General features: G+C 32.5%; 1 protein-coding gene across 1 annotated transcript in view; it reads right to left on the bottom strand.

The window, feature by feature from the left end:
- Positions 1 to 487: 487 nt before the first annotated feature.
- Positions 488 to 24,456, bottom strand: part of LOC114324744 (proton-coupled folate transporter) — a 71,868-nt gene continuing 47,899 nt past the window's right edge. Inside the window, exons 6-7 of the mRNA XM_028272575.2 lie at positions 9,155 to 9,398; positions 488 to 822 (exon numbers count right to left, since the gene is read on the bottom strand). Coding sequence (XP_028128376.2) covers positions 705 to 822; positions 9,155 to 9,398 — 362 coding nt within the window. The 3' untranslated portion in view covers positions 488 to 704. The remainder of the gene's footprint in view (positions 823 to 9,154; positions 9,399 to 24,456) is intronic.

The raw sequence follows: 24,456 nt of genomic DNA, 5'->3' as shown, positions 1-24,456 counted from the left end.
AAACAAATTACTCAATTATTCAAGTTCTGAATACCAGTCTTACACTAACTCATTACGTACCATCGATTACATTTTATAGTCAATTTAAAATACTTCAAGTCCTTTTTCATTTATCTACTATTACCTTTCCACCTTAAAATTTCGCAAATACTTTTTCTTGTTTACTTTGACGTATTCACTAAAAATTTTTTTCAATATTAGACAATATTCTATTAACATAAAATATATTGCAGTTACCATAACTCCGAAATATATGTCAAAATAACATCAGTCATTTCTCAAGTCAATGTTCAATATAATATGTTAAACGAATTTAAATTATCACTCTTATAGTTGTAAGTAATGAAATGTTTTGTCTTTTGTCCATATCTAATCTTAATAAATTTACAGTTTTCTCCTGAAGAAGTCACCAAATAGTGACGAAATATTGAGACCTAGAACAAATAGAGTTTTATTTCATCTGACCGAATTGCCGTTATTCAAAAAATCACTATATATATATATATATATATATATATATATATATTTCAATTTACCTTTAAATTGTTTATAGAAATAATGGTAGTACAGCGTTTTTTATGTTGCAGTGTACATACATTGATTGACTTATAAATTAATTAAACAAATCAGGCATGTTCATGGAACATAATAATTTATGTTTTACTTAATGGTGCGTTGAGTAATGAGATTTCTATTCCTTTCCGCTAAAATTTTTCGATATCTTTGGTGTTAAAAATGATGTCAGACTCAATTTTATTGACTTTTCCTAAATCTTCTTTTTCTGGTTCACTATTTCTGGGTATAGGGTGCCTCATAAGATACCTAAAATATTAAATAATAATTTAAATTTTATAAACTGGCATAAAACTATGAATGTGAGCAGTAAACAAACAATACCTATTATGTAGGTATGTAGAATAATAGTTATTAATTTATGAATATGGTTCTTTTCATGAGCATTTTTCAGTGCGTCACAGTTTTTCGATTTCTCTCTAACGCATTAAATTGTATGTAACAGAAAAAAACGCACGTTTCTGATTACATTTCGTCGCTGACATTTATAACATTTAATCTAGTTGTCAATAGATGGCGCTAATAATATAATATTAAATATTATTATATTATTCTATATAAAAAAAAAATAATCTGTACAATTTATAAGACTATACAAATCAAAGAAAATACCATTTTATAAATGCAATAAACAAAATTGATTTGTTTTTATACCAAATTGCAAATAAAATGTGACAACTGTCAGATTTAACTAAAATGTCATGTTAGAATAAATGTCATAAATGTGTATTTATCACGGACTAACCTTTTTTTCTATCATTTGTGACGCACTGAAAAATGCTTATGAAAAGAACCATATACGTGTTAAACGTACAATTTTAAGGCACGCATGTGAAGGTTTGCAGAATGAGCGAAGCGAATTCTGCAATTCACATGTTCCTTAAAAATGTACTTTTAACACGTATATCATACAATATTTTTTCTACAAACATGTTAAAAATGTAATAATACAGTTTAAATTAAATTTAAGAAAACCTTTAATACATTGAAAGGAGACAGTTTTAAATTTCATCTTATATTACGGATTTTAGCAACCATTGTTGACTTAATTGTTTTCGGAGGTTTTGAAGCATCTGTCAGACGTCTGTTAACCATGGAAAATGGTAAAATTGCAGTGCAAGAAATTCATTTTTCAAATTGCGCAAATTGTACTATTAATACAGGGTGTAACGAAAATACAGGTCATAAATTAAGTCACATATTCTGAGACCAAAAATAGTCCGAATGAACCTAACTTACCTTAGTACAAATATGCACATAAAAAAAGTTACAGCCCTTTGAAGTTACAAAATGAAAATCGATTTTCTCGAATATATCGAAAACTATTAGAGATTTTTTATTGAAAATGGACATGTGGCATTTTTATGGCAGGAAAATCTTAAAAAAAAATTATAGTGAAATTTGTGCACCCCATAAAAATTTTATGGGGGTTTTGTTCCCTTAAACCCCCCCAAACTTTTGTGTACGTTCCAATTAAATTATTATTGTGGTACCATTAGTTAAATTCAATATCTCTAAAACATTTTTGCCCCTTAGTAATTTTTCGATAAGGCAGTTTTTATCCAGTTGCGGCTTCTTTTTAATATGTTTACATAAAAATTTTATGGGGGTTTTGTTCCTTTAAACCCCCCAAATGTTTGTGTATGTTCCAATTAAACTTTTACTGCGGCACCATTAGTTAAACACAGTGTTTTTAAAAGTTTTTTGCCTCTTTGTATTTTTTCGAGAAAGCACTTTTTATCGAGATGTGACTTCTTTTTTAATATGGGTCAAAATATACCTAAAAATGTAAATCATAAATAAATTTTCATATTATTACAAAGTCTCCATAATCGTATTTAGCCATATACAAATATGTGGTGGATTTGACAAATATTCAAAATATCTCGATAAAAACTGACTTTTCGAAAAAGTACTAAGAGGCAAAAAAGTTTTTAAAGTAGTGTGTTTAACTAATGGTACTACAATAATAATTAAATTGGAACGTACACAAAAGTTTGGGGTGGTTTAAAGGAACAAAACCCCCATAAAATTTTTATGGGATGTCCAAATTTCACTATAATTTTTGCTTAAGATACTACTACCATAAGAATGCCACATGTCTATTTTCAATAAAGGATCTCTAATAGTTTTCGATATATTGGAAAAAATCGATTTTCATTTTGTAACTTCAAAGGGCTGTAACTTTTTTTATGTGCACATTTGTACTAAGGTAAGTTAGGTTCAATCGAACTATTCTTGGTCCTAGAATCTGTCAGTAAATTTAGGACCTGTATTTTTGTTACACCCTGTATATATTAATGTTAATAAATAAAATATAAAAATTTTGACGTTTGCTTTCAAAATTTGACATTTTTCACTTTTAACTGCAGTGCAGTGCCGGTTTAACACAGTCTGCCGCCCGGTGCTGATATGGATGCCGCGCCCAGGCTCAAAAATATTTCTTAACTTTATTTCAATTAATAATTAAAACCGGTATAATTTGACTTAAACTTTCAATTGCTGTCAGCAGAATTGCTATTTTATTTTTTAATCAAACGTTATTCGCGTTCAAAAATTGCAATTTCTCGATTTTTTGAAAGTTCCACCGCGTTTATCTCGAAAACTATGCATCCTACGAAAAAACTTGTAAGAACATTTTTTGCTTAGAATTACCCAAGAAATACAAAAAAATGTTTTATTTTGCGAAAAATCGATTTTGTGTAATTCCTCAAGTTCTTTGTTTATAACAATCTTATCGACATCCGGATCAACTGTTACCCAAAAAATTCGTGTTCTACGGGTCAAAATACATAAAAAAAACTTGGGTAAGTCGATATAAATAAAGGAGCCCGTAGCACCCCCTCCTGGACACAGCACTAATTTGTTTACATACATAATGTTCTTGAACTCCTAAGTGGAGCATAGAGCTTCAGTGAAAACGCGCCATCGGGTTCTATTTTGCGCTAGGGCCTTCACCTCATTCCAAGACTTTCCTTGACTTCTTATCTCGTCCATGATGGATCTTCTCCAAGTTTGTGCTGGGCGACCTCTTTTTCTCTTTCCTTGGGGATTCCACTCTAGGGCATTTTTTGCAATACTGGAACTATCTTTTCGGAGTGTGTGACCTATCCACCCCCACTTTCTGTATTTGATTTCATTTTCTACCCTCTTTTGTTGGGTCAGGTGTAGCAGATCTTCGTTTCTGATGGTGTTTGGCCAGAAAATACGAACAATTCTTCGTAGACATTTGTTAACAAAGACCTGCAATTTGTCTGTAAGGTATTTTGTCACTTTCCAGGTTTCACATCCATAGAGTAGAACAGACATAACATTTGACTGGAATATTCGGATCTTTGTCCTTGTAGTATATTCTCCAGACCTCCAAACAGGGTTAAGAATGCTGAAAGCTTGTTGAGCTTTTCGTATCCTCATACGAATATCGTCTTCTGTACCTCCACTTTCTGTTATGACACTTCCAAGGTACGTGAAGTTCTCCACATTTTCAATCTGCTTGTTGTCGATATTAAATAGCGTGTTGTTCCTTGCATTTATTCTCATCGACTTGGTTTTACCAATATTGATTTTTAAACCTATTTTATTGGCCTCAGTGGATAGTGTTTCCAATTGGTCGGCCACATCCTGGAACCTTTGTCAAATTATACCGGTTTTAATTATTTGCATTGCTAAAAATTAATTTTTTTATTATTAAACAAAGCTATTTGTTTATAAGCCAAAAAATTGTTTATAACTTTAAAACATTGCTGAGGCTGTTTAAATAATCCGATTTCAATTCTGTAAAGTGCATTAGATAGGTGGAGTACTTCTTTATATGTAAAAAAATTGACAAATCTTTGTATGTTCTAGTTTTTGTTGTGCAATATTTTAAAATTTTAATTTTTTAAAAAAGTTTAGATTTCAAAATTATTATGCAAAATCTAGTAAGTTAATTTTAATGAAATTTGGTGTACGGTCTTAGCACATTAAAAAAATTTTCTAAGCGAATTAGGAAGGTTCCAAGTGTAACCTAAGTGATGGAAAATAATTGAATAAGGACAGGTTTGTTTTGCCCCCTTATTTTATATTTATTGCTATTTTGAAGCAAGGGTGATAGATTAAGACATTGTTAACAAATCGCATCTGATATAAAATTGAATTATCTTTGTTTTATTCCTATAGGACTTTGTTCTAAAATGAATAGTTTTTAAGTTATAAGCAAAAAAAGTAGAAAAAAACGAAAAAGTTTTGAAATTTTTAAATATTTTATTTTTTTATTAATGTTCCGGGCATACTTGAGAAGGAGCATAAATTAATTATTATTAACGAAGTTATCACCTAACTTTATCCGCAAAAATCTGAATGCCACCTCTCACATCCACCTAAAAACAGATTCTTACTGGTCTAATTATATTCTTAAACGCTGTAAAATGATATAATTTTACGGCGCGCGGCATGTTTGTACGTTATCTGACATTTAGATAACATAAACTGAACACAGTGCATAAACCATATAGGTACGTCGACGTTAATAATAATAATTTATTTATAAATTATTGTTAAGTTTTCAAGTTAATGATCAACCAGAAAATTTTTTATTATTATATCATGTGGATTTGTATGCAAATTTTATTTTACCATAATCATATAATTTCGGAACAGCACGCGCTTCGCGCGTGCCGCCCTAGAACCTTCAACCGCCCGGTGCTACAGCACCCAAAAGACCCCTGGTTAAACCGGCGCTGCTGCAGTGCCTTAAAAATTTTAAAGCATCCAGTAATATAAAGTGATATTTTTAAGGCTCATATGAAGTGCTAAAAATTGCATTTTTTACACATTTGTAGAAAAAATATGTTTAATACTAATCAGCAAATCATGAGCACAACGCATTTGTAGTTAAATATCTGTTGTATTTTTTACAAATTTTTCACAAAAACAGTGTAAATGTCAGTGTAAAAACAGTGTAAAACAGTTTGGCCTGGGCCAAACTACACTTGAGTGCAAAATAATCGACTCACTCGCTGAATTGTACACGTTAGATGTTTGGAATTTTATAAATCTGTTGTCCGATTTGAGTGATTTTATAATGTAAATGTCATTTTATACCAGGTGTAATAATCATACTGTGTTTTTTTTTAAGTTCGGAACGCCCTGTGGAATATTCTAGCACACATATATAAAATATTGAAAGTAAAACTCAATTGTAGCATGAATCTTTATTAACATTTTTTTATGTTGTTCTGAAGCAATTTTCTTGTGGCATTTTTGCAATTAACTAGTTTTAAGGGGAAATAAGCCACAATTTTACTAAAAAAATGGTTTTATTAACGTTTCGACGCCCAAATCGGGTGTCGTTGTCAAAATAAAAAAAATATTAATGAATTAAACAAATATCTTGTTGCTGAGTAAAAAAATTCTTCTAATAATTTATTTAATCTGACTCATTTATATCGGCAGTTCAGACAAACATCATAAATTTTAAAGTAGAAGACTTTAAAATAATATTGCCAATATTTATGAGCTGCGTTCCTGGTACGACTTTATTGAAAGATAGTTCATTCAATTAGATGAAATCAACCCCAACTCAAGAATATCCGTCACAAAAAAAAACCATAACCTGTGATCTGTCTAAAAAGTAAACCACATGCAATGGTGAGCGTAAAATTCTACTTTAAAATGTATAATATTTGTCTGAATTACCGATATAAATGATTCAGATTAAATAAATTATTAGAATAATTTTTTTACTAAGCAACAACATTTTTGTTTAATTCATTAATATTTTTTGTATTTTGACAACGTCACCCGATTTGGGCGTCGAAACGTTAATAAAATTATTTTTTAGTAAAATTGTAGCTTATTTTCCATCAAAACTAGTTAACATTTTTTTTGACTCATTTGTTTATGTTGAATAATAAAAAAGTTAGGTACGTTAACAACTACCAATGTTTTTCATCAATAAATCCTCATTTTCTGCTTAGTTTATATACGAGGCAACAAAGCATTAAACCTAGGAATTTTGTGCAGTAAGACGAATCGTCATGCAACATTTTGCATTCGATTCGAGAGAGTGTTAGGCCATTTTGTGAACTAAATTGACCTCCGACAAAAATGTTTGTGCATGAGAAAATGCATTTTCGAAGTGCATCTCGAAGAAATGGAAAATGAAAAATTTAGAACTAAGGAAATATTGACGGAAATGAGTTCAATTTTTATACTTGTAGGTTTTGGAGGTCACTGAACACGAATTTCATGACGGCGAAGGTCTCCGAGGTACCTGGTACCCAGAGTGGAACTCGTCGCCTGGGACGATTGAATAATTCGCGAAATGAAGATTGGATCGAAAAACTGAAAAATACGTGTTCAATATTTTTCAATAGCCTGTCGAATGACACTAAACATGACCCCCTACTCCACCCCCTGGAGGTGGGGTGAGGGTAACATTAAAATCTTAAATGGAAACCCCCATTTGTTATTACAGATTTAGATTCCTTACATAAAAATAAGCAACTTTTATTTGAGACATATTTTCGAATTGTGGATAGATGGAGCTATAATCGGAAAAAACGATTTATCGCGATACCATAGGTAAATATCTAATTGAAACGGTCTAATATCTCCAGAAATACATTTTCAAAGATAAACTGCAATAACAAATGGCGGTTTCTATTTAAGATTTTAAAATTATATCCCTCCCACTCCGCATCTCCAGGGGGTGGAGTAGGGGGTCGTGTTTAGTGTCATTCGATAGATTTTTGAAAAGTATTGAACACGTATTTTTCAGTATTTCAGATCGTCCCAGGCGACGAGTTCCACCCTGGGCACCAGGTACCTCGGAAACCATCGCCGTTATAAAATTCGTGTTCAGTGACCTCCAAAACCCCTACGAATAAAAACTGAACTCATTTCCGTCAATATTTACTGAGTTATACATTTTTCATTTTCCATTTCTTCGAAATGCACTTTGAAATTGCATTTTCTTATGCACAAAAATTTTTGCCGGAGATCAATTTATTTCACAAAATTGCCTGACCATCTCTCGAATCGAATGCAAAAAGTGGCGTGATGATTCATCTTACTGCACAAAACTCCTAGGTTTTGGGCTTTTTAGTGCTTCGTTGCTTCGCCTCTTAATAAACAAGTCTAAAGTAGGACATGATAAACTAACAATTTAATGGATGTCAAATTGTTAACAGTCAAAAAGTGTCTGGTTTGTTGTGAAAATTAGTAGATTTATTATTTGAAGTTTCAATTAAGTCCGTATTTTTTGTTGTTGTTTGGTGGAAATGGAACGCGCTACAAGCAATTTGACCCGCGATGAGTGTGTTCAAGCAGTGATCTTACATAGCGAAGAATTAGCTACCATGTTATCGGCTTCTTATAATTGTAACAGTTTTTTGCTAATGCACGATAATGCAAGACCTCATGTTCACGAACTGTAACTGAATATTTACAACAGGTAGGACTTTGAATCGGCCATCGCATAGTCCAGATCTTAACCGGATCGAACATTTGTGGGACATAATTGGCAGAAAACTACGACATCGTTTGTCTCACCCTAGAACCTTACAAGAGGTAGAAACAGTAGCTCTCGAAATTTGGAATATTATTGATCATAATATAGCCAAATATACGAGACAGCATACCTCATTTACAATACAAAAGTATATATTCCGTCCGCTCTAACTTTTCCCATACAACACGACTTCTTTTTAAACAAATTAAGTCAAAACCTAAAGTGAAACGAACGTCGATGTGTGTAGTATATAGTATACAGTATACAAAATGTATGGGCCATTCCACGAACATACGCCTATTTTGGATTACTTCGACAACGAATATTTTACTGTGCAACATAAGAAGTACGAAAGTAAATGGCGTTAATAATTATTCCAATAAACAACAATGTAATTTGCAATTTACTTTCGTTCTTCATATTTTGCATAGTAAAATATTCGTTGTCGAAGTGATCCAAAACAGGCGTATGTTCGTGGAATAGGGTATATACACACATCGACGTTCGTTTCACTTTAGGTTTTGACTTAATTTGTTTGAAAATTAGTCGTGACGCATGGGAAAAGTTAGAGCGGACGGACAATATCTCTTTTACTATCGAACATAAGCGAATGCATCAAAAAACAAAATGGAGTTTTAATTTAAATATTTTATATATGCTAGAATATTCCACAGGGTGTTCCAAACAAAAACACAGTATGATTGTTGTACCCGGTATAAAATGACATTTACCTGTCTAGCAACATACTCGATTTTCTTAATAATAAGGCTATGATATACTAAAATAATTATTTAAATGGGACAATAGGTTTAGGAAATTCAAGATATCTAACGTGTACCTACAATTCATCGACTAAGTCGATTATTTTGCTCTCAAGAGTGTATTTTGTCCTAAACGCGATATGATAAACTCATTTGGCCTAGGCTGTATTACAAGAGGCGAGCGGTATGAGCTTGTGTTCTCAACAATCGGAGAGAAGATTGAGGAAAAAATATAGCCAAATTAGTGTAAAAATATAGCCAAACTTCAAATAACACGTGATATACACATATTTATTCTGTGATGTTTACTACTTCCATCTATACTTACAATAAGAGTACTGCCATTGCAGAATTAATTGCTACATCCAGAAAGAAAAAGCTTCCCGGATATGTCGTAAGAGTAGCTCCATAAATAGCCGGATATAAGGCAGAAGAAGCCACTAAACAAAATATGCCATCTAAGGCGCTAGATGTCATGTAGACTTTACCCAATTCATTAGAGGGTAAAATATATGTTAATATAGTTCGTAACATAGAAGTACCTAAACCAACAAATCCTTCTACTGCGAAACCTAAAAATACGACAAAAAATAAATTGAAAATAAAAGTTGACAAAACTTTAAATCAATGTGTTTTTCTCAAAATTACTTTTTTACAAGGCGGCAGATATTGTAACTCAAAAACTACATAATTGATCGATCCACCTGAAATTTTGTATATATCTTTGATTCAATAAAATTGTGTTTTGACTAGGAAAGTTTTGGGGTAGTTCTGATTTTTTTCATTATATATGTATTTTAGGCTGCTGAATCTGAATATGAGGTTTGCGGACAAAATTTCTTGCCGAAACATTGAAAAAATCACGAAAAAGGCGAAAAATTTCAGCTTTTTTCCGATTTATTGCTCAAATCTCGAAAACTATTAACTTTTAGTAAATGGTATGTTAACAGAAACTAAAGTACTTAAAATTATCTACAAAATATCACGATTTACTTTTTTTTTCAGATGAACCGTTCGGTCTAAAGTACAAGTTGAAAATTGCCAATTTTTAACGGTCTCGGCAAAACCTACTTTTTACATTCCAAAACGTTATTTTTTATTAGAATGCTGTCATTTGATAAATTTCTCCTAGTTTTCTGTACCAATAATAAATGTTAGTTCATAGGTATGGTATGTCTCTTGTGACAGCTTCCATGAGTCCATTCCGTCCTAAGAGGCCGGGAATGTCTCTGCTTTTCCCTTAGAGCCACAGAAGATCAGGCACCGATGAAGTCACAGTTTCAGTTTGTGTGAACATTTCCTTCGGATCTGTTTTCCTTCGGAACCTTGAGGTTTTGTCCTTTTAAAATGAATTAGTTGAACAGCTCCCTGACTTCCATAAACCTCATTCGCGGGTTTCCTTTTTATCCGAGGAATGGATTTCTTAGGAGCTACTGCATGTTTTGGTGCAATACAAGAAATGCCACATATGACGTGAAAAGTGTGGTATTCGTTGATTGTATGTACGTTAAATTTAGCGTCATCGTACACCTGCTGTGTAAAGCACGGCAGGTCAATTTTCTGCGGATCGCCTGCGAATGCTGACACTTTGAGGGGAACAGCTTCTGTATAGGATGAACAAAACCCCAAAGAGGAAACTACATCAACCTATTTTCTTGAGCCATACTTTTTGTAGAGGAAACGGCCAACCCTGCAACTATCTGGGCCTTACTGCCGCTACAAGACTTTGAGCAAGCGCGTTGCTTATCTGGAAGTGTCAGCAATCGCAGGCGATCCGCAGAAAATTGACCAGTCGTGCTTTACATAACAGATGTACGAAAACGCTGATTTTAACCCTTTCTATGCCAGGCCTTAATTTGCATGTTGGTCCCTAAATCCCAAAGGTTTTTTCATGCTTAGAGTCCCATCGCCTTATATACAGAGAGAGTCTGTAAAGTGGAATAAATTCAATATCTCAAATACTAATTGTTTTTTTGGAAAATGCTCAGACCCGTCGATTAGTATTTCAAATTGTCCTTTTTGACATTCAATAATAATGTATACAGGGTGTCCCAATTTAGAGATATGACGTCATCGTCGATTTTCTTAAATGGCAACACTGTCATTTTGATAGCTAATTTGATAGGGTTTGTAAAGTTATACATAACTGCAAAATATCAAATTTTTATTCTCTACCATTTACAAGATAATAGAAAATAACAAAGTTATATCTGTAATTTGGAATATATTCAATAATTAAAATACTAACTGTTTTTTTGAAAAATGCTCAGACCCGTCGATTAGTATATCAAATTGTCCTTTCTGACATATAATAATAATGTATACAGGGTGTCCTAATTTAGAGATATGACGTCATCGTTGATTTTCTTAAATGGCAACACTGTCATTTTGATAGCTATTTTGATAGGGTGTGTAAAGTTATACACAACTGCAAAAGTTCAAATTTGTATCCTCTACCATTTAGATGATAATAAAAAATAACAAAGTTATGAAAAAGAAGTAATCAACTAATAATTGAATTTAATTATTTCAATAAATTAAGCAAAAACTCATAATGTTGCCCTCAATTATTGTCAAATTGTCAATGGGCAACGTTATGAGCATTTGCTTAATTGAAATAAATAAATTCAATTATTATTTGATTACTTCTTGTTATTCATAACTTTGTTATTTTTTATTATCTTGTAAATGGTAGGGAATAAAATTTTGAAATTTTTCAGATGTGTATAACTTTACACACGCTATCAAAATAGCTATCAAAATGATAGTGTTGCCATTTAAGAAAATCAACGATGACGTCATATCTCTAAATTGGGACACCCTGTATACATTATTATTATATGTCAAAAATGACAATTTGATATACTAATCGACGGGTCTGAGCATTTTTCAAAAAAACAGTTAGTATTTTAATTATTGAATATATTCCAAATTACAGATATAACTTTGTTATTTTCTATTATCTTGTAAATGGTAGAGAATAAAAATTTGATATTTTGCAGTTATGTATAACTTTACAAACCCTATCAAATTAGCTATCAAAATGACAGTGTTGCCATTTAAGAAAATCGACGATGACGTCATATCTCTAAATTGGGACACCCTGTATACATTTTTATTGAATGTCAAAAAGGACAATTTGAAATACTAATCGACGGGTCTGAGCATTTTCCAAAAAAACAATTAGTATTTGAGATATTGAATTTATTCCACTTTACAGACTCTCTCTGTATACGTCGCATATAAATAAACAAATAAATGACCAAAACATGTTTTTTAATGAGTTTTTTTAACCAACTTAAACGTTTTCTTCTCAAAGGTACTCATCAGAGAGCAAAACCAACTTGAAAAAATATAACTAACTTAAAAAAATAATGTAATGTAAATTGACATTAAAAGTTTTCTTTTGTGTGGTGCTCCTCAAAACATGACACTACGCAAAGGCCAACTCCGCATCTTGCACACATGTATCTCGATTCGCTTCTTTTTTTCTGGTCTTTTCTGTGGCTACAAACGCTTCGCCTTCTAGCAGCTTCCTATATGTGAACAAATATATACGGCAATGGGTCCGCATGACCTGTCTTAGGTGCCAACATTTTGAGGCTTTGGGAACAATAATCTAACATTTTCGGACATATTTTTACGGCATTGGGACACCAATGAGTCTAAAATTTGATAAGCAACGCATATTTTTGGCTTTGGTAAATTGAGACCATAACACCTTGAACGTATATATACGGCGGCTGGGAATACATACCCACTTTTTCAAAAACATATTCTTATATTCCTAATTGATATAAGAAATAAAAGTTTATAATTATAAATTAAAGTCAAATTAAAATAAAGGTTTTCATTTTTCTCGACCACGGGCATGTAAATTTGGAACACCCTGTATAAAACAAATTATGTGTAGGTAGCGTTTAAGAGAGTGATTCGGAGAAGTGTTTACGAACCTCGGAACAATACGACTCAAATAAACAATTAGAGTGATGTGTACAAAGAAAGTGTTCGCGGAAGGATTTGTCATTAACCACCGCTAACTAATACTCTAGTGAATAAGATAATGGGTCATTAAATTTGTAAATGTTGTATTAATGTAGAAAGTAAAATTGAAATGGGGAATATTATTTTTTCTTGAAATCCATTAAGATATTTAGAAAAAGGAAAGTTGTGTTGATAAATACGGATAATTGAAAGTTGCTTGGGATTGGTTGATTTTTGAATGCTGGAAAGGGTAATTTGGAGGTAGGAGAATGGATGAGAGATATGTGGCAGAATGTTTTGAGCGATCGAAAGGCGAAGTCCAGTGTTCGAGAAGAGTGTACAAAAAAGTGAAACGCCGGTGTAGTTAGTTTGTTGTTGGAATTAAAAAAATAAGATATCGTGGAACGAGTGTTAGGCCGAGTCGAGATAAGATATAACTCCTTGAGTCTAGAGTATCCCGGTTTTTGTTGAAGTGTTTGAAAAAGGTAGAACACAGCATCAGGAGAAGGCAGGAACGAGGGCGGTACGAGGCGTAGTTTTCAGAAAGGAGCAGAGGCTTTACTGGGAAGCTGGTATGAGTCGTTTGATCGCAACCCAAGATAGGAGGAAACGTGTTTTGTGTGAAGACATTGTCAAATCATCAGTAAAGGTCAGTCTATTTTGTTATGACATGAATGTATGGTTTATGTATTAAATACCACATTGAAAATTGAGGCACACAATCATTATTAAAAATTTTTCATCAAACCTATATCAATTTATCACTGATAAATCATAATAGTTCATTTTAAATAAAATAACTTTGGAGACAAAAAGAAGTAAGATTCCCATGAATGTAAATGTTATATTAAATAAAGATAGAAAGATAAGATATAGGAAATATTAAGCATTGAATGCCATTTAGATAAAATAAACGATTTTATAATTTCTAATTGAAATTCATATGTGTGTATTATTTTACTCTCTTTTATCTATCCCGATTAGGAATCCACTGAGAAATATTTTGAAGCCACGAAAGTAAGTAATTGATATTATAATTTAGCCCTGAGATTGACGCTATATTGGTATTTGATCTGTTTGATTAATGAGATAATCATTAATTAATTAATTAAAATAAATTACATCTGAGAACAGCATCAGATTTCAAAAATAAGATCACAACAATATATATGCAGCGTTGGGACAGAAAGGGTTAACGTACATACAATCGACGGATACCACACTTTTTACGTCATGGGTGGCATTTTTTGTATTGCACCAAAACATGCAACAGCTCCTAACCAATCCATTCCTCGGCTAAAAACTAAACCCGCACCTGAGGTTTATGGAAGTCAGAGAGCTGTTCAACTAATACATTTTGAAAAGACAAAACCTCAAGGTTTATCAGAAATCAAGATCCGAAGGGAATCTTAACACCAACTGAAACTGTGACTCCATCTGTGCCTGATTTTCTGTGACTCTAAGGGAAACGCAGAGACATTCTCGGTATTTTAGGATGGAATGGATTCATGGAAGCTGTGAAAAGAGACATACCATATTCATATTATGAACTAACATTTATTATTTGTACAGCAAACTAGGAGAGATTTATAAAATGACAGCGTTCTAATAAAAACTAAAGTTTTGGAATGTAAAAAGTGGGTTTTGCCGAGACCGTTAAAAATTTGCAATTTTTAACTTGCACTTTAGACCGAACCGTTCGCCTGAAAAAAAAAGTAAATAGTGATATTTGTAGATAATTTTAAATATTTTAATTTCTGTTAACAGACCACTTACTAAAAGTTAATAGTTTTCGAGATTTGAGCAAAAATGTGGAAAAAAGCTGAAATTTTTCGATTTTCTAGCGATTTTTTCAATGTTCCGGCAAGAAATTTTGTCCGCAAACCTCATATTCGGATTCAGCAGCCCAAAATCCATATATAGTGAAAGAAATCAGAACTACCCCAAAGCTTTCCCACTAGGGAGCTCGTATAGTACAAATTGACTGAATCACTTTTTTAGATATTTCGTGAGGCAAGCTCTCGAGATATTTTTTGTTTTATGCTTATTTTTTATTTAATAATAATAAATATGTTTGACATCACCCATTTTTTTTTGGAAAAAAATTGTTGTTTTGACTTCTGAGTGATAACAAAAAGTCAAAAATTGTTAAAACTAAATTATTTTTTAATAATTTTCCTTTATTTTTTTTGAATATTCTATGAATTGTACTGAATATGCCTATTCAATTTAAAAATAAAATAATTCTACCACACTTTAAAAACATTACAAAAATGTGCTTGAAATGTTGATTTCAAACCCTAAGTCCCTCCTTAAGGATAGCTATGACAAGATTTTGATAGACAACTCATGCAAGTAATATTATTTGTCTATGTATGAAATTTAATAAAAAAAAATGTTTCATCCGGAAGCATCTAAACATTCCGTATATGTATCTGGAACATAAAGGTTTTCTATTGGTTCGTTGCAGCACGCGGTAATATTTTAACCAATAGGCGGCGAGGTTCCAGATGCATATACGGAATGTTGGTCGGTCTCAAATTCATATACGGATTGTTACAATATCGTACACCGAAAAAGATAAGTCTTTTAAAAGGAGATTGATTTTAAAATACTTGTTACTGTCTTATTAAATAAAAATAAAACAATTATAGTATTTCGAATGTTATTTGGTGCGAAATTCATATGCGGAATGTTAATTATTCGTAGACCAAAAATGGGACTTTTTATTAATCAGTTAAAGGAGACTGATTTTAGAATACCTATCTTATTGATGTATTATTAAAGCAAAATATAACAATGATTAGGTACCTATTTGGTGCAAAATTCATAAATGGGATGGTGTAGATTTGAGATACATACATATTTCTTTATTTGACTATTTCTCAGAATTTTTAATGACTTGCACGTGTTGTTAAGTATGTTTAGATCTGTTTCATCTATTCAATTCAATTCTGTTGAAGTTTAGGGCTGTGTGCTATCAGACGAAAATAAATGTTAACTTGGTTATAACGTTTGCGGTCGTGTTTTAAATATTATATTCTGGTTTATATACAGAGAGAGTCTGTAATTTGGAATAATTTCAATATCTCAGACCAATCGATTAGTAAAATTGCTCAGACCAGTCGATTAGTATTTCAAATTGTCCTTTTTGACATACAATAATAATGTATACAGGGTGTTCCAATTTAGAGATATGACGTCATCGTTGATTTTCTTAAATGGCAACACTGTCATTTTGATAGCCATTTTGATTGGGTGTATAAAGTTATACATAAATGTAAAATTTCAAATTGTTATTCCCTACCATATAAAAGATAATAAAAAATAACAAAGTTATGTCTGTAATTTGGAATAAATTCAATAATTCAAATACTATTTGTTTTTTTGAAAAATGCTTAGACCCGTCGATTTGTATTTCAAATTGTCATTTTTGACATAAAAAATAATGTATAAAGGGTGTCCCAATTTAGAGATTTGACGTCATCGTTGATTTTCTTAAATGGCAACACTGTTATTTTGATAGCTATTTTGATAGGGTGTGTAAAGTTATACATAACTGCAAAATTTCAAATTTTTATTCCCTACCATATACAAGATAATAAAAAATAACAAAGTAATAAAAAATAAGTAATCAAATAATAATTGAATTTAATTATTTCAATTAAGCAAATGCTCATAATGTTGCCCTCAATTATTGTCAAATGGTCAGTGGGCAATATTATGAGCATTTGCTTAATTGAAATAATTAAACTTCATTATTATTTGATTACTTGTTTTTCATAATTGTTATTTTTATTATCTTATAAATGGTAGGGAATAAAAATTTTGAAATTTTGAAGTTATGTATAACTTTACACACCCTGTCAAAATAGCTATCAAAATGCTAGTGTTGCCATTTAAAAAAATCAACGATGCCGTCTATCTCTAAATTGGGACACCTTGTATACATTATTATTTTATGTCAAAAATGACAATTTGAAATACTAATCGACGGGTCTGAGCATTTTTCAAAAAAACAATTATTATTTGAATTATTGAATTTATTCCAAATTACAGACATAACTTGGTTATTTTTTATTATCTTGTAAATGGCAGAGCATAAAAATTTGATATTTTGCAGTGATGTATAACTTTACACACCCTATCAAAATGACAGTGTTGCCATTTAAGAAAATCAACGATGACGTCATATCTCTAAATTGGGACACCCTTGTTTGCGCCAATAGAAATATATATTCATATTGGCGCAAACATAGCCCCCGCCCTGAAAAACCCATTTTTCAGCCAAATCTGTATGCAATTTGTGCCGAAAACACAATAAAAAAAACTAGTTCCAAATAAATACTCAAAGGACCAGGCATAAATTAATATACCAAAATTTTCAGAGTTAATTACCGTAACTCAAAAAAATAATCGAAAAAAAAATAAATAAATTCTAATGAAAAATACCTATAACTATATACAAAAGATATTACTGTAAATTTATTGATTCGGAAGAGGGCATAACTTCAAAACTGGTCGTGTAAATGTCCCTTTCGAAGTTTTTACAGTAACATTTCTAACAACTCCGTCTTTACCCGGATGAACCTCAGTAACAATGGCCAACGGCCAACAAAGTGTAGGTACATTGTCTACCTTTAAAATAACAACCGTTCCGATTTTAACATTAGGCAAATCTATATTCCATTTTTCTCTAGTTTGTAAGGTAGTCAAATATTCCAAACGCCACCTTTTCCAGAAATCTTGCACCATTCGATCGATTAACTGGAACCTATCTAACCGGTTTATATTTAAATCTGTTAAATCGTCGGCCGGCAAACTTCCTAACGGTGTTAAATTTAAAAAATGTGATGGAGTTAATACCGATATTTGAGATGAATCAGTTGGTCGACGACAAAGAGGTCTCGAATTTAAGATTGCCTCTATTTGAATTAATAGAGTATTTAACTCTTCATATGTTAACAACTGATCCCCTATGACCTTATAGAGATGCGACTTAGCGCTCTTTACATTACTTTCCCAAAGACCCCCGTGACTCGGACTTTGTGGACTTATAAATTTCCATTCCACACCGTTCAAATTTAATTCACATAACAGTGCATTTTGATATTCTTCCGAACTAGCAAACCGATTAATTTCACTTAAAACCGTTTTCGCACAAACAAAAGATGATCCCTGATCAGAATACAAAACCTTGCATGGGCCCCTTCTTGCTAAAAGTCTTTTAAATGCTTGCATAAAATGTGGTGTGCTTAAAGAACTCACCAATTCTAAATGAACCGCTTTTGTGCTTAAACAAACCGCTAATAAACAATACGATTTATGAACCGCCGCATTACGTTTTTTACCTAATGTAATATTTATTGGCCCAAAATAGTCAACCCCTACGTGTAAAAAGGGTTTAGTAGCAGTAACCCTCGATACCGGTAAATCTGCCATGAGCGGTGTCAAAATTTTCGGTTTATTTCTAAAACAACGATTGCATTTAAAAACCCGATTTCTTATAAGATTTCTTGCCCCAAGAATCCAATACCTTTGACGCAATAAAGCTTCAAGCAAATATGCCCCCGTATGCATATAAATTATATGATAAAAATCAACAATCCGTTCAACTAACGTTTCTTTTCCCGGTAAAATTAGTGGATGTTTTCCCGAAAAACTAAGGGATGAATTATTAAGTCGTCCCCCCACCATAAGTAAACCGTCTTGTAAAAATGGCCGTAATTTCTTAAGCTGTGTTTTACATTGTTTGTTTTCTTTTATCATTTTTATTTCAGTTTCAAAATGTTTTAACTGAATTAACTGAATTAAATAACATTCTGCTGTTCTTAGCGCAGTAGCCGTAATTAATTTTTGCACAGGAATTAATTTTAACAACATTAAAACCCGAACCGTAATCCGTAAAATTTTATGCCAGCTAGAATGACGTTCAACCAATTCAAGTAAGGGATGAATTTTTTCACCCTGCTTCTCCTCCTCAATAACCAAAACCTTAACCTCCGAAATATCCGATTCTAATATTGAAGAAGGCCAGTCCGATTCCCGTAATTTTATCCAACTAGGACCTTGTAACCAAAGTTCATGATTTATTAATTGTGAGGGTGTCAACCCTCTTGACAAGCAGTCCGCGGGATTATTTTTACCTTCAATATGTTGCCATGAAATATTAGGAAGGTTTTCTTTAATTTGCTGCACTCGATTAGCTACAAAAATATCTTTGGTATTTGCCGAAGTTAACCAACTCACCACCGTGGTCGAATCAGAATACGCAACTAGTTGTGAAATATGAGTAAGTTTGCTATAATTTTCAAATATTAATTTCAGCAAAGATGATAACAAAAAAGCCGCGCATAATTCTAGCTTCGGAATGGTCATGGTCTTTTTTAAAGGTGCACATCTCGATTTTGCAGCAACCAGTCTCACACTCACTTCACCGCTAGAATTTACAACCCTTAAATAAACTACCCCACCGTAACCGTCTTGACTTGCATCCGCAAACCCCAAAATCATAATCGGAACATCCCTCATGGCTCCTACATGTCTAGGGACCTCAAATTTTGAAAAATCTTGCCATTCATTGCATACCTTTTCCCATGATTTTTTAATCGTATCCGGGGGTGAGTCATCCCAACCCAATTTTAGTTGCCATAACTCCCTGATCATTAACTTTAAATGCAAAATAAATGGAGCAATCAGACCAATAGGATCATAACATTTTGCAGTAAGAGATAAAATCTTACGTTTTGTACAATTTTTATCGGGGGTGGTTAACCTATAGTTCAAAACATCCCTCTGCGGATCCCATTGCATCCCTAAAACTTTAGTCTCCGATTTAAATGTAACCGAATTTTGTAAACGTTTTTCCAGCGGAATTTCTGATAACAAATTGTCCAAATTAGTCGACCATTTAACTAAGTCAAAACAACCACCTTTGAAGAGATTTACCGATTGATTATATAATTCTTTAGCTTCAATTTCGTCCGGAACACTCGTTAAAAAATCATCCATATATAGCCCCGAAGAAATATATTTTTTAGCTAAAGGATAATCTTTGCCATCTTCATTTATCAATTGCTGAACCGTCCGTAGCGCTAAAAAAGGTGACGACCTTAAACCGAACGCAACCACCGTAAATTCATACGTTTTTATTTCCTCGTTTGGATCAAATCTCCATAATATTCTTTGAAACCGCCAGTGATCTTGTACTAATTTTATTTGTAAAAACATCTTTTTTAAATCCGAACTCAATGCTACTGGAAAAAGCCGAAAATTTATTAATAAAGTGCATATGTCCGCCTGCAGTTTAGGCCCGCTATGCAATAAATCATTCAAAGAGACATCACTGTCTGAAGGGCAAGATGCATCCAATACGATACGTATAGGTGTACTTAAACTCTCTAATTTTATTACAGGGTGATGACTAATATAATAGGATAAGTCACAATCTTCTTTTTCCAATAAATTTAAGTATCCTTGATCCAAAAAATCCTGCATAATTTTATTGTAATCCGCACGCAAGCTGTCCGATTTTGTTAACCGTTTTTCCAAGGTTTTTAACCGATTTTCCGCCGAAACCCTTGAATTTCCCAAATTTTTTGGTGAACTTTTAAAAGGTAATGCAACAGTAAACCGGCCCGATATATCCCTGGAAACCGTGGTTTTATAAATATTTTCACATTCTATAGCGTCTAAATCCGGAATTTCCCGTTTTGGAACCTGCTCTAATTCCCAAAATTTTGTCAAAATTTGTTCAATCGATGTTTCTTCCCTTAAAGTGAGCAAATTTATGGGAGTGGAATATTCCGTATCCACCTGACCCATAATAACATACCCGAACGTTGTTTCTAAAGCCGCCCCTAAACCTGAAGAACTCAAAATCCGATTACCGCCGAAAAGAATAGGAAAAAACTGCGCACCGATTATGCCATCGATTGATTTAGGTTCAAAAAACTTATCGTCCGCTAATTGTAAATTTTTAAATTCCGATAAAGTTTGCAAATTTAATTTCGTTTTTGGCAATTTATCTGTAATATGATCAATAACTAAAGCTTGAACATCGTATTTTTTAGTCTGATCAAAACGCGAAGTGATAATAATGTCCGTTACTCCCCTTACCGACTGAGAGTTTTGTCCCAAACCTTGTACCGAAGAATTAATTTTTGTATATCTAAGACCTAGTTTTTTACAACATTCCGTGGTCAAAAGATTACACTGACTACCGTTGTCCAAAATAAACCGCGCCGTTGCATTTTGTAAAGGACTATTTAACACACATACCGTTACCGTTGCTAATAGAACCGTTTTTTCCTGATTTCTACTCAAAAAACTAGAATTTTGAAACGCACAATTAACTGAACCCGAATTGTGGTTATTGGAACCCGTTTCTGGAATACCGACACCAGAATTTGGTTGATTATTTTGATTATTTTCTTTCGCGCCCCTTATTTCCGGTTTTCCTGCGCATAAAAGAAAATGATGATTCTTGGCACACTGGGCACACGGTCTTTTTAAGCACTGTCTTACACCATGTGACTGGGAAAAACACAGAAAGCATAAATTATTATTTTTTACCAAATCGTACCTTTGTGTAGGATTCATAGCCTTAAATTTATCACACCTACCCAAAAAATGTGACGATTTTTTACATAAAACACAAAAAGGCATTCTGTTATTGTTTTTATTCTCATGCTGGCTTACAAAAAATGATTTCGAATTTTTATTTTTATGATAGCCACCGGAGCTAGCCTCTTGTGAGTCACTATTATGCAAAATTTTTGTTTGATCCTTAACAAATTTAATTAAATCCCTGTAAGTAGGAATAACCGTTCCGCGCATGTGATTTTCAAAAGATTTTACCGTTTCCCTGTCCAGTTTTGAGAGTGCATGATAAAGTAAAATAAAATCCGTTAAATCCGGGACATCCAACTTTTTTAAGGCATTAACCGAGGCGTCAAAGATTTCTAAAAAACTGTTTAGATTTTTTTCAGATTCCGATTGCAAGGATTTAAAATTAAAAATTTGTTGTAAATAAGTGTTTGCTAACAACCTTTTATTATGATATTTTTCTAAAAGTGCTTTCCATAACGTGTCATAATTATCCCCAGAAGTAGCTATTCCCGCACAAATACTAAGGGCCGATCCCTTTAAATGTGAAACCAAAAGCCGAGCCTTATCTGCATCCGTCAGCTGGAAATTATCGTGTACCAATGGTTTGTAAATCGAATAAAAAGTTTCCCATTCCTTTGTTTCCCCGTGGAAATCTGGAATAGTGATTTTTGGCAAAAGACTGTGTACATTACACTGTTGTTGTGTACTTTGCTGTAAAGTTGGATTTACAATATTGGTGCTTGGTTTTAATTTTGTATAAGCCGCCCTTGCTTCACAACACATTTCGTTAATAACAGACATCACCTGAAAATCTGGTTTATAGTTTTCATCAACGTCAAACCCGACTGCGTTGATTTCATCCAAAATTTCGAGAATTTCTGTCCTTGTCGAATCCATCGACTGATACAAGTTTGTGAATTTTTTAATGGTGTTATCCGTAGTTAAGTTTTTCGATAAGTCATATAAAGTCTGAATGATTGTATAAAGCGTTTCTTTTTTAGCCGTTAATATTTTAAATTGCCTTTCGTAAGTAGTCATTGTTACTGAAATCAATCCGCAAAATCAGAAAAAAAACAAAGTCTACTTTAAGAAAACTGTAGCATATAACAAACCAGGTCTGAGTATAAATTTTGAATAAAATTAATTAATTATAGAGATTTGTTAAAAAACAAGCCTTCCGGGCAGTTATTATGCACTCTTTATTTTGTTTAGAACCGTGAATCAAATTTAGTATTTGTTTACAAAATAATTTTTATTCATACATCCGAATTTTTCCGTAACCGATTGAGTCGAAAAATATTCACGTTTGACAACACCGCAAATATTTAAAAACCTAACTTCTTTCACGCCCGAAGCCCAAGTTGTTCCGAGAAACAAAAACGATACAAATACAAAAATCAGCAAAAAGTTATCACAGAGTTTTTTTTTCCGATACGTGCCGACATTAAATTTTACCGAACAATTTGTTTCTAAATAAGATTATTATTATTTAATAATACAAAACTAAGCAAAGCAAACTGTAAACCTACGCTGAATATCCAAGCTCGAAATTGACCAATTTCGGGGCTATGTTTGCGCCAATATGAATATATATTTCATTTATTTTAATTCGGGAACGTCTTGGCAACACAGTTCTAAGTAAGCATAATCTTCTGTCCTTTATGTTAAATCAGTCAGTCGTTAACATACATACGGTCGGAACGTATAGTACACCTTGACAATTTTAATTTGATTTTGTGTGTTTTCCGTGAGACAAATTGACGATACCAGACAACATATTTTCGGTAAGTTCCCTTCTTTTATCCCATCCTTCATTTTCCTTAATGCCACCGAAAATAGTGCTTCAACATTTAACAACACGAAGAAAATCTAAGAGAATCTCGGTAAGTTATTATTATTAAATATTTTCCATTTGGTTTTCCTAAAAGCCAAAACAACCCTATATACATTATTATTGTATGTAAAAAAGGAAAATTTGAAATACTAATCCACGGGTCTGAGCAATTTTCAAAAAAACAATTAGTATTTGAGATATTGAATTTATTTCAAATTACAGACTCTCTCTGTATTTATTTTGGTCTACGAATAATTAACATTCCGCATATGAATTTCGCACCAAATAACATTCGAAATACTATAATTGTTTTATTTTTATTTAATAATACAGTAACAAGTATTTTAAAATCAATCTCCTTTTAAAAGACTCTAAAAAAACTTATCTTTTTCGGTGTACGATATTGTAACAATCCGTATATGAATTTGGGACCGACCAACATTCCGTATATGCATCTGGAACCTCGCCGCCTATTGGTTAAAATATTACCGCGTGCTGCAACGAACCAATAGAAAACTCCTATGGTCCAAATACATATACGGAATGTTTAGATGCCATCCGGAAAGCATATTATGGGTGAAGGTCGACGTAGATTCGGATCCCGTACTATTATGAAACAATTAACTGAACAAACGTTTTCGGCCAATAAAGATCGGAAAAACAGTAACCATACCTATTCCCAACTTTGATAGAGCTAAAAGAGATGCTCAGAATATTTTGGGTGCCATACAGGATAAAACAGTTTACTGTTTATACAGAGTAGGTACAACAATATAGTAGGTGTGAAACACCGAACAATAAACACACTTTTTTTGAGAAATCAAACAAAAGAATACAAAAAGAATTTTCTTAAGAGCACACAGTAGCGATCGACAGGTAGCAACAAACGCGGTCCAAGATTGCGAAAGTTCTGCGAACTTTCAAAAGTGAGGCAACAGTGCGTCGGTAATTCGACACTGAAAGTGAGGTTTATACTATTAAAAACAATAATTTTTATACAAATATGCGCGAAATGTTGCCAAGTTAGAGACGTTCGATTTCTTGTTATAAAAAAATTGATTTTTAGTAGTTCCGATGTGACACAAAATCTAGGCACGGGCTAAAAAAGTTTATTTTAAGAAAGTGTATTTTTTTGTCTTTCTTAATGGCGGTACAGGCTCCTTTTTTCAATATTTTATTTAGTTATAGAGTAATTGCCACAT

This window comes from Diabrotica virgifera, chromosome 1, assembly GCF_917563875.1.
Source record: "Diabrotica virgifera virgifera chromosome 1, PGI_DIABVI_V3a".
NCBI classification, from domain to species: domain Eukaryota; kingdom Metazoa; phylum Arthropoda; class Insecta; order Coleoptera; family Chrysomelidae; genus Diabrotica; species Diabrotica virgifera.
Note: the sequence above shows the minus strand (reverse complement) of the source record. Positions and strands in the feature narration are given on the sequence as shown.